This window comes from Chiloscyllium plagiosum, unplaced genomic scaffold (genome assembly GCF_037043375.1).
Source record: "Chiloscyllium plagiosum isolate Xiang-an unplaced genomic scaffold, Cpla_swu_hap1 HiC_scaffold_2, whole genome shotgun sequence".
Lineage (NCBI taxonomy): Eukaryota > Metazoa > Chordata > Chondrichthyes > Orectolobiformes > Hemiscylliidae > Chiloscyllium > Chiloscyllium plagiosum.
Window position 1 is genome coordinate 163,894,172 of NW_028270140.1, and position 12,325 is coordinate 163,906,496.

General features: G+C 41.6%; 1 protein-coding gene across 4 annotated transcripts in view; it reads right to left on the reverse strand.

The window, feature by feature from the left end:
* The window catches only part of LOC122556264 (nipped-B-like protein), a 547,720-nt gene that overhangs the window by 324,333 nt on the left and 211,062 nt on the right, over window positions 1–12,325 (reverse strand). For all 4 annotated transcript variants that reach the window (XM_043702901.2, XM_043702895.2, XM_043702914.2 and 1 more), the window contains 2 exons: window positions 4,777–4,956; window positions 1,689–1,880 (listed from right to left, as the gene is read on the reverse strand). In XM_043702901.2, the coding sequence (XP_043558836.2) occupies window positions 1,689–1,880; window positions 4,777–4,956 (372 nt within the window). The remainder of the gene's footprint in view (window positions 1–1,688; window positions 1,881–4,776; window positions 4,957–12,325) is intronic.

Sequence of the window (12,325 nt, forward strand, 5' to 3'; positions counted from 1 at the left end):
TCAATACATTATCAGGCAAGAGCATTGTACACAAACACCCCTTTTTAACAGAATCACGGATGTGCACCTTTTCAGTTCTTGCTTGCCTATTTTGTGTCAGCAAATTCAGCAACCATACTTTAAATCCCTTTATCTAAATTATTCATACAATGTGTTAAATGTTGAGGCATCAGCATTGATTCTATGATACACTACTCATTGTACCTTGCTATTATAAGAGACCATATATTTTTCATAGTTAGAACAAAAAACTGAAATGCAAATTGGACTGCTGGAATTAGACCACCAGAAACACACTTAACTTGATTATCAAATGCTGTATTTACTGGTTAGCTGTGCAATACAATATTGCTTTTTTAAGCAATAAGATGGAGAATTAGATTGAGCAGCAGCAAGAATCTTTTAAGTTAGAGACATTCAGCACTGTTACTCTAGGCAGTTAGTGTTTTAGTACTCTGCAGCTCAAAATGAGAGAGCAAAAGACATCAGAGCCTGCAAACAGAAAACCAGCATCGCCCACTCTGAGTGGGGGAAAAGGCAGATAAAATAAGAATATTTAAAGAAAGGATTCATACATGAAAAAGACAGACATTCACTTGATCAAAGAATGCCTCTCATCCTGCAGACAACAGCATGGCATCATTGCTAAAATCAAAAGGGCTGAAAGAAAATAACTTTTCACCTCATGATCCAGACTTTTGATCCTCGGAATTTTGGTTACTGGCAATTCTTTTTCCAGCTACAGTATGGACATTAAACCTTTGTCAATGCGTTTTGAGTGTGTGTATGATTTAGGGTTTTGAAGGGCTTTAATGTAAATTGCATAGTTTAGAAATATTTTCACTGTTCTCGTTAAAGTGATGTGATGTCATAAGTGGTTACTTTTCTGTGAATTGCTTTTTCCTTCGTAGCAATCAGGTCATCAAATTGGTCATTCTGGTGGCCTTATTGGGATACTATATGTTTACGCAAAGTGTAACAGCTTGTGCAACAAAGGATCGTGATTATCAGTGCACTCCTCCTAGTAAATTCATGACACCAACTGAAAGCTTACGAGCAGTCTGTCAATCTCTAAGATGTTAAACTCGACAAGCGAAGCTTGAATTTTCTGCAATAACTTTCAATGCAGAGCCTTATCAAATGCCTTATTGCAAAAAATTTTGCATTCAGATGAAGCTGCTTCAAATTTTAGACTTTTACCATTTTTCACTAATTTGTCTTCATTCAGTGAAATCACAATACATTGATTCATTTTCTCTTGCTTAATGCTCTCACCTGCTCCATCACCATTGCTTGTCCAAACTTTTTCTACCTCTTGTTTCAGTTATTTGATTTGCTAGGATCAAGTCACAGCTGGTTCTAGTAAAATGTGTCCCAACAGATCAGCCTCCTCACTCCTTGCCCCACACAGCAAGTATTTTAAATTCCAACAAATGACTGACAATTAAAAGCTTTGAAAGAAAATTGGTCCAAATAGACCCTGTAGCAGTAAATGTTTTACAATTTTAAATCACCTCATCCATCTCAGTTGATGAATTCCACAATGTCAGTAAAGGGTCTGCAAAGTCACAATTTAAATATCCAGTGCAAGTGTACTTTTGGTGACAAATGAGTTGCAACATAAAAATTAAAGTCTGCCCATTTCTATAAATTCTGATTTATTTGATTGTCAAGAAATGCACTCTTACTATCACTGAGACTGGGAGGGGGGGAATCCTCCTCTGATCCAGGGCTACACTCCCGATATCTGCTTCCTGAGCTACGTCTGCCTTCAATAGAATAGTTGCTTCTTCGTATTTCATTTAGAATCCGACGGTCGTGTTCTTCACATTCCCAGGCTTTATCCATTCCTCTGTCTTTCTTGTGCCTCTTCCTGGAAGCTGAAAGTAGAGATTTCATATTAGCATTAAATCATTTTGTAAGGATTCTTTTGTAGTGCCTGTTTTTGGAAATGCTTTAATGCTTTTATAGTTAAACTCAATGTGATTTGGCAACTCATCCAAACCAATCCATGATAGGTATGCATCTTTCAAATGATAAATTTGTTTGTAATGACACAATATTACCCAACCTGTGTGTTACTATTTTTTAAAATAGTTATCTTGCATTTTATTGTAAGAGTTTCTTAGGATGTTCAACTGCAATTTGCATATTTATAGGATTGTTGTCACCCTCAATAAGCTGACTTCTTGGACGGTTGTAATCCATTTGATGTATGGACACCCACAATATTGTTCTGGAGTAGGTTCCAGATAGTTGACCACCACTATTCAATAAGATGCAAGGATGGCAGAGCTTAGATCTAATGCACTGGCTTTGGAATCACCTTGTTGTCTACTGTAAGCTGCTTTGTAATTTGACACACAAGTTATCATAGAATCATACAGTACAAAAGACATCTTTCCACCCAGTACGCCCATGTCTATTTCCCACTTTCTAGCATTTAGCCCATAGCCTTGAGAGTTATGACTTTTGAAAGGTTGTGATGTTTCCCACTCAACCATCCTCCCGGGCAGTATATTCCAGACTCTCATCACCTTCTGGGTGAAAGAAATGTTCAAAGTCCCCTCTAAGTCCTGCCTTTAATCCTAAAACTGTGCCCTCTTGTACTGAGCCATCAATGAAAAGGGAACTGCTGTTTTCTATGCTCAACATAATTTTACACATCCCTGTCAGGTTCCCCCCACAACCTCTTTTGCACCAAAGCAAACAAGCAAAGCACTTCCAACCTCTTCTTTTTAAACTAAGATATTCCATCCCAGGCAGCATCTTGGGGAATCTCCTCTGCAATCCTTCCAGTACAATGACATCCCCCCTATGACCAGAAATGTATGTAATATATTCCAGGTTTGTGGACTGTTCCTCAGGAGGTTGGTGTGACACAATGGCTGAATGGCTTGCTTGCACTCTGTAGAGATTCATGATTCTATTTTCTTCACCCTTCTTAAAATATGGAGCCATATTAGCTCCCTCTTACACTTCAGTGGCGAGAAAGAATTGAAAATTTGGGCCAGGGGACCGGTGATTTCCTCCCTTGTCACCCACTATAGCCTGATGTACAACTCATCCTTGGAGATATGTTCACTTTTAAATCCAATAAAACACTGGATATCTTTGAACATTTGGGACTGGATAAGACAACTTGGGAATATACCAGGAACAAAGGGAGCAAACAACATTGTCCCTGGAGTCGCCTAGGAAGTGCAGGCGGAACTTAAAGCAATTAAGAAAGCAAAGAGGGGGCATGAAAAGAGCACCAGCTGGCAAGATTAGAGGGGATCCCAAGATGTTCTACAAGCCCATCACGAGGAAGGGAAAAAAACACAGGGAAAGGATAGGGACCCAGGGGGCAATCTGTGCATGGAGCTGAAGGTTATTGATTGAGAGTTTTAAATTAGCACTCCATATCGATCTTTATTCAGGAAAAGGAGGAAGTAGGTACAAATTTGGGAAGAGGCACTGAGAGGTCCTTGAACAGATTGATAGAGGCAGCGAGGAGGCATTGGAGGTTTTGGTGGGTTTAAAAGTGGACATATCTCCAGTGTGCCACCATGCCTCATTGAAATGCTCTGCTAGAGATTTACCCTCAAATCGCAGTTCTGAGTTTACTTTAACCCAGACTTGCCTTATTTTAATAAAATCAGCCTTGCCCCAATCCGAAATTCTTTTTGGCAGACCATCTTTTTCCTTTTCCATAGCAAATTTAAGTAAAATGGTGTTATGGTCACCGTTGATAAAATGCTCCCCCATTGCCACCTCAAACATGCCTGGCTTCATTCCCCAAAATTAAGTCCAGCTCGACACTGTCCTTAGTAGAATCACCACATGTTGATATAAAAATCTTTTCTGAACATATTTCAATAAATGTGCCACCTTGAGACTCTTTATACCATGATTATCCCAATTAATGTTGGAGAAGTTGAAGTTCCCTAATATAATAACCACATTGATAATTTTATATGCCTCAGTGAATTGAGTGCATGGCTGCTCAATTGCTCACCGATTATTTGGGGGCTTCTAATATAGGCCTAACAGCACGACTATGTTTTTTTTTTATTCTTAAGCTCTATCTACAAGGCCTCATTTGACATACTGTACCTTTAACTAATTATGCAATACGACGTCTTTTCCGAGTTTTTATACCTCAGAGGGCTGAGTTTCTAGTCCTGCCCATCCCTCAATCACATTTGTGTGACGCATCATAATCAATTCCATTTGTCATCCACACCATAAGTTATCAACCAAGTAACTTTAGGTCTGGAGTCACATGCAGGGAAAACAAGGCAAGGATCAGATTTCCTTCTGGAGAGAAAATATCTGATGGAACTTTACAATAGTTGTCCATTAACTCTTAACTACAGATTTTTTTTGGAATTTGGAACCAAGCCCCACAAACATTACTTAGGTCACTGGATTACTAATCCAATGATAATACCACTAAAAGATAAAGAGATTAAGGAGCATGGAGAGAAAGTGAGAGTGGGATACTGAAATTGCATGATCAGTCACGATCATATTGAATGGTGGCGGGGGCCAAATGGCCTACTCCTGGACCTATTTTCTATGCTTCTATAATATCGGCCTGTTCTTCTCTTGAATAATCAAATGTTTTAATCGGACGATTTTCTCAGTTATTCCTCAAGCCTCTTCTAAAACTAAATGTTTTTCCATTCCTTACACTCCCTGCCAGCCTAGATCTCTAGTCTCAAAATACCTTTTATTAATTTTTATTGCTATCCTATTGTCCAAGCTTACTCGAACAATAAGGATACTTACATTCAAAGTCACTGTCATTATCACCCTCATCTGAGCTGATTTCTGCATAGTTTGGCTTTTCCTTCACCGTACTGCGTTTCCGTTTGTTCATTTTGACACGCTCACAAAGTGGCATTGTAGATTCTATCTCAGCGAGGAGATCAGGGGGCAGTTCCTTCAACACCGATTGGTCAATACCACCTGCAATGATACAGCATCAAATGGTGTTAAAATTAAATACCTAAAGTTACCTGATGATCAATTCAGAGCTGTTGAAAACAGGTTTTACAGTATTGAAGCAGAGTAGCTGACCCTGTTCATGTCACTCCACCTACACTATTTAAATCATTTATTGTGGTTTAATAGAACATTTATTCTAGAGAAACACATCAGACAATCCACAAAGCATGATTTGCAGTGTACTTCAGTTGTGAATCTCTCTTACTAGAAGTAGCAAAGAGACTATTTCACAGGTGTCAGGAATTAACAATTAACTTTTCCAGCTGTTAGCAGAGGGCTCATGATGCAGTGGTAGCATGCCAGCTTCTGAGGTGGGTCTGGGTTCAATTCCCATCTGCTCCAGAAGTATGTAATAACATCTCTGATCAGGGTGATTAGAGAATATTCAACAGAAAAAGATTATTAGCCAACCTAAAGGAACTTGAAGACTATCTCCTCAAAATTCAGTCATCCCCTTCTCCAGCTGAACTACTTGTGAGACACAGCCTTAAACAAATCATCTCTAAAGTGATTTTGAAACTTATGGTTTTTCAAAATGGTTGGAAGAGTACCTGTATACAAACTGCTTTGAATAACATATTCCATTGTCACACTTGATTGGGACTGAAGCATAATCAGAAGGTAGGTAGACTAATTCCGAAATAGGAGAACTGGCATTTTCAATTTTGAAATCAAAAAATGTCTTCAAAGACAAAGTATTATGGAGCCAGATCAATGGCATTAAGGTACAGAGCAGCAATCATTTGACTGAATGAAGAACATTCAGTCCTGAATTCTTATCTGGAGAGAGGTGGCTGCTCAAAGCTATTGATCTTGTACTCATCAGTTCTAACTTGAGTCGCAGTTTTCAAATTATCACAACAACTTTTGCTAACCGAGAAAAGGATGCTGATTGATTGGCAAGTCTACTGAAATTGAATTGTTGGCATGAACAAAACAATGGGGAGAGGATGGCCACAAGCTCCTTGGTCTTTTACAAAAACTGCAAGGCTTGAATGTATTTATTTTGTTTCCAAAGTACAGACCCTATTCCTTGAGTGAGGCCTATATTGTTTCTAGCAGGTACAAATAAGCAACACAAGTTTGACCTTATTGCAGCGAGTGCTTGCAACCAATGGGTAAGAAAGTTTAAATATCTTTTGTATAAATCTGATTTTGTTTATAGCCGGTATTTAGCTAAAAATCTTCATTTAATTTTTGAAGTTCCCAGCCTTAAGCAGAGTTTTAACAAGGCAAAGGAAGAGCAACTGAACTTAATTCAAAGAAACAGCTTGAACCAGGAATCACAGGTTACGGGGAAAGTGCATAGATGGACATGAGGAATGTCAAGGAGAAAGTGAGGACTGCAGATGCTGGGGACATGAGGAATGTCAAGGAGAAAGTGAGGATGCAGATGCTGGAGATCAGAGCTGAAAATGTGTTGCTGGAAAAGCGCAGCAGGTCAGGCATCATCCAAGGAGCAGGAGAATCGACGTTTCGGGCATGAGCCCTTCTTCAGGGCCATTCCTGAAGAAGGGCTCATGCCCGAAATAAGGAATGTCAAATCAACAATGACCCTACTGAATGGTGCCTGAAGTTTGCGGGGTCGAACAGCCTACTCCCAGAGAGATTGGGATGGGGACGACAGGAGGGAGAGCGCAAGAAAGGCAAGAGCACCCAGAAAGCAGGAATACAGAAACCTTAGCTTTTGCAATTGTCCAATAAGCTGAGGTCATTTCAGCCTATATCAATGACAGAATGATTTATAGAGTGGACATTGTGGTACAGAAAGCAATACAAGTGGGGATAGAAAGAAAAATACAGTGGTAGTAAGGGACAGTAGTCTGAGATTTAAAATGTTCTCGGAGGCAAAGAGCCAGAGTCCAAATGGCTGAGCTGCCTCACTGCCAGGGCTTAGACATTTGTTTAGGACTAGAGAAAATCTGTAGTGGGAGGAGGAGATTCCAGTCATTGTGGCTATGTAGGTACAAGTGACATAGCCAGGAAAAGGAAAGAAGGGTTCTGCATAGTCAGTATGAAAAATGCATGGCAGGTCTCAAAGACTGGTTGTGCTAAAGTGAGGCACAGGCACCAGAAGTCACCAGTGATGCTCAGATGCCTTAACAATAACATGGTAGGGTGGTGACAATACGCAAGTAGGAAGGAGGAGAGGTTCCTCATGCGTTTTGCTTCCAATCTCCATCCTTCACTCACATTTCATCTGATCCATCTCTGACTCTTTGCTTTCTTAACTCCATCAGGATAGGCTGTTCATTAATATCCGTTACAAGCCGACCAGCTGCCAAAGTTAACTCCTTTCACCCCCTTCCCTGCAAGGATTCTATTTCATTTTCTCTGTTTCTCTATTTCACCTACTCTGATGATGCCACTTTCCACTCTCCAACCCATTGTCCTTTTTCCTCAAAGGATTCCACATTCCCCCAAGTGGTTGACAGAGTCTTCAGCCATGGTCAACCCATCTCTCATAGTTCTGTCCTCAATCTTTTCCCCTCCTTCCCAGAACAACTGCATAAAGTCCACAGAGGAGGAAGAAACCGACAACAAATTCGCATTTCTGGACATCAGTCGAAAGAACAGAGAGAACTACAAACCTGCGTATACAGAAAACCGACAAACCCTGACCAAATACCTAACTCCACCAGCAACCATCCCAACACACACAAACAAAGCTGTATCAGAACACTATTCCAACGAGCCACCTCACACTGCAGCACAGACGAACTTCAGAAAACAGAGAACCACCTATACAACGTATTCAAGAAGAACGGATACTCAAAAAAATACAGTCCGCAGATTCCTCAAGAACAAACCACGACAAGCAGACCAAACACAGCCAGAAACCCTAATCACCTTACCATACATCAAAGTAGATTCGGAAATGACAGCCAGACTACTAAGATCCCTCGGAATCCTAGTAGCACACAAACCCACCAACACTCTCAAACAAAAACTAACAAACTTAAAAGACCCAGTACAACTCATGGACAAAACCAACGTCGTCTACAAAATTCCATGCAAGGACTGCCACAAACACTACGTAGGACAAACAAGAAGAAAGTTAGCCACCAGGATACACGAACATCAGCTAGCCACAAAAAGACACGACCCTCTCTCCCTCGTAGCCCTACGCACGGATGAAAAAAAACCCACCATTTTGACTGGGACAACACATCTATCCTGGGACAGGCTAAGCAAAGACATGCCAGAGAATTGCTAGAGGCCTGGCACTCCAACCACAACGCTATAAACAAACACACAGATCTAGATACCATCTATCAACCCCTCAGAAAACAAACAGGAAATGACATCACCACAAACCCCAGGAACCCCATCCAGGAGAAACATATAAATAGAAAGCAGGAGACAAGAGCTTCTCTTCACTTGGAGGTCACCACTGATGATGTTACCTAGCCAGGTAATGAAACGTCTGGATATCAAACCTACACCCTAAACTGGAATCCCCTTGTCCTGACTTCGCACTCCACTTCACTTTCAAAGGATCATCTGCCATTTCTAGTACTAGACATCACAATCAAACATATCTCACTCCCCTCCAGTTTCAACATTCAGCAGGGGCTGCTCCCTCCAGAATACCTTGAACCATTTCTCCATCACTCCTAACTTCTCCCAATGCAATCACAGAAGATGTAATACATACCCATTTGTCTCCTCTCTGTCCAAGGCCCCAAACACACCTTCAATGTGAAGCAGCATTTTAATTATACTTCCTTCATTTTAGTCGACTACATTTGTTGCTCACAATACAGACTGGGTGTCTGCTGTGTGAAACACCTCTGCTCTGTTCATAGGAATGACTGACCCCCTATTGCTTATTATTTCAATAAACCACCTTGCTCACATGTGAGCATTCCTATCTCAGGCTTACTGCAATGATCCAAAAAAAAAACCACAATGAAAGTTCAAGGAACAACACCTCAGTTTTCCACTTAGGGAAACTATAGCCTCGAGATCTCAACACTGAATTCCATAACTTCAGAAACTGGTCTATTGTCTATTTTTCCTTACAGTCCCTGCCTTGTTTGCGTCTTGTTTACTCTGAACAGAAAAAACCCATTTGTCCCCTTTTCACAGCTTAATTTGCATTTTACATCTCTTTTCCTCTTTCACCACCATTAACAACCCCTTTATCTTTTACACCAGGCTTCTACACCATCTATCCACTGCTCTTCCTCTGCCTCTCAAAAACTATATAAAAGATTTCCAACACCTTCCTGTTCTGAAGAGGAGTCCAACCTTTCTCAAAACATTAATTCTGCTGCCAGACCTGTTGAGTTGCTCCAGCATTGTCTGTTTGTCATAGAGTTGGAGTCATACAGCACAGAAACAGACCCTTCGGTCTAACTCATCCATGCCAACCAGTCATCACATTGTGACCTAGTCCCATTTGCCAGCATTTGGCCTACATCTTTCTAAGCCTCTCTACTCGTGTACCCATCCAGATGCCTTTTAAATGTTGTAATTGTATCACTTCCTCAGACAGCCTGTCCCATGAACGCACCACTCTGTGGAAAAAGGTACACCTCGTGTCCTTTTTAAATCTTTCCCCTCTCACTTTAAATCCCTGTCCTCTAGCTTTGGACTTCCCTACCCTCACAAAAGACGTTGGCCATACATCCTATCCATACCCAGTCATCATTTTATTAACCTCTATACGGTCACCCCTCAGCTTTCAACATTCCAGGGCGAAAAGCCCCAGCCTATTTAGCAACTCCCTATAACTCAAACCCACGAGTCCCAGCAGCATCTTGTAAGTATTTTTTGCACCTTTTCAAGTTTAACATCCTTCCTTTAGACCGGTGACCAGAATTGTATGCAGTATTCTAAAACATGGCCTCACCAATGTCCTTATACAAAAGCAATATGATCTCTTAACTCCTATACTCAATATTCTGCCCCTGTCATTGAAGGAAGAAAGGTAATAGCCTAGTTGAAATGTCACTGGACCAATAATCCAGAATCCCAGGTTTAAATTAACTCTGCAGGAGAATCAGGAAACCAGAAGAGAATATTAGAAAGCAATAAGATTCCTGGTTACAAGATGTTAAGAAGGCACATGTGACACTTGCTTTCATCACTAATGGCAGAGAGTAGAAGAGCAAGGCGGTAAGTCTAGAGTTGTATAGAGCATTGGTTAGACCACAACTGAAACTGTGTGCAGTTCTGGACACCTGATTAATTGAAGGGTGTGATAGCATTACAGGGGTACAGAGGATATCCACCAGGAATTTGGCATAAAAAACAAATTTTTCCGAGCAAACATCAGTTCTGAGAAAAAGGTCACTGGATCCAAAATGTTACCCGATTTCTCTCCACAGACACTGTCAGACTGGCTGAACTTTCTCGGCTATTTCAGTTTTTGTTTCACCAGGATATTGCCAGAGATGGAGAAATTGAGCTAGGAGCGACTGGATAGGCTTGGATTGTTTTCTTTAGAGCACTGACAATGGGAGGGGGGGTGGGGAAGGAGGAGAAAGAGGAGAGGAAACAGGCCCTTCGGCCCAACAAGTCCACACCGACCCTCCGAAGAGTAACCCACCCAGACCCAATTCCCCACCCATATATTTATCCCTGACTACTGCATCTGACCCTATGGACAATTCAGAATGGCCAATTCATCTGACCTGCAGATCTTTGGATAGTGGGAGGAAACTGGAGCACCCTGAGGAAACCCATGCAGACACAGGGAGAATGTGCAAACTCCACACAGACAGTTGCCCGATGCATGGTACGTATGCTGTGTAAATGTGATGGGCCAAAGAGCCTTTACTGTACTGTATGATTATGACTAGAAAAGATAGCCAAGGGAAAAAGGAGAGTTGACATTGCTGGGTAATAAGAGAATTTGTAGTATTGGAGAAAGATTGTCGTCAAAGTGCATAATTGATATATATACTTTAATATCAATTATTTGAGAGTTTGGACTCTGAACTAGTTGCAAGTAGATTTTCATCTGTGAAGAGGGGATTTAATAATCAACTGAGCATTACTGGAATCTTGACTTTCTTTAAACCAGTACAAGTGACGAGACCCTGGGGAGGTAAAAGGAATTTGCTTTCTCAGTCTTGGAGGAAATAAAAAGCATCGATAAGCACTGATTTGCTTTCAATTTACAAGCAGCAAGATTTTGATTTTTGCCGAGGAGTAGACACTATACCTTCAAAAGCTTGTACATTTGGTTTGAAGAATTACATACAGGTTATGCCACATGTGGTGGCCATTTGGCCCATCATGTCTGTGCCAGCTCCTTAGTTGAAACTTTATTGCTGGAACAGCACAGCAGGTCAGGCAGCATCCAGGGAACAGGAGATTCGACGTTTCGGGCACAGGCCCTTCTTCAGGAATGAGCAGAGAGTGTTCAGCAGGAGAAGATAAAAGGTAGGGAGGAGGGACTTGGAGGAGGGGAGTTGGAAATGTGATAGGTGGAAAGAGGTCAAGGTGAGGGTGATAGGTCGGAGTAGGGTGGAGGCGGAGAGGTCAAGAAGAAGACTGCAGGTCAGGAAGGCGGTGCCGGGCTGGAAGGATCCGGCTGAGACAAGGTGGGGGGAGGGGGGATGAAGAAACTGGTGAAGTCCAAGTTCATCCCCTGCGGTTGGAGGGTTCCCAGTCGGAAGATAAGACGCTCCTCCTCCGACCGTCGGGTTGTTGTGGTTTGGCGGTGGAGGAGTCCAATGACCTGCATATCCTCGGTGGAGTGGGAGGGGGAGTTGAAATGCTGTGCCACAGGTTGGTTGGGTTGGTTCGTCCGGGTGGCCTCTATCACATTTCCAACTCCCCTCCTCCAAGTCCCTCCTCCCTACCTTTTATCTTCTCCTGCTGAACACTCTCTGCTCATTCCTGAAGAAGGGCCTGTGCCCGAAACGTCGAACCTCCTGTTCCCTGGATGCTGCCTGACCTGCTGTGCTGTTCCAGCAATAAAGTTTCAACTTTGATCTCCAGCATCTGCAGACCTCACTTTCTCCAGCTCCTTAAACAGAGTACCAATCACCTGCAATTTCCCAATAGCTTTGCATATTATTTATAGCCAAACAGTCATCCAATGATCTTTTGAATGCCTCAATTGAATATGCCTCCACCATATTTTCAGACAGTGCATTTCATACCATAACTACTTGAATGAAAAAATTCTCACTTCTTTGCTTCTTGCGCACATCACTTTAAATCTACGTCCTTTTGTTCTTGCTTCATTTGAGAGCTGGAACAGCTTCTCCCCATCTACTTTCTCCAGCCTGTTCAGTTTTTTTTTGTAAAACTATGAAGTCATAAAATTATAAAATCCAGAAAAGCCCTGTCGGCCCATCAAGTCTGTGCC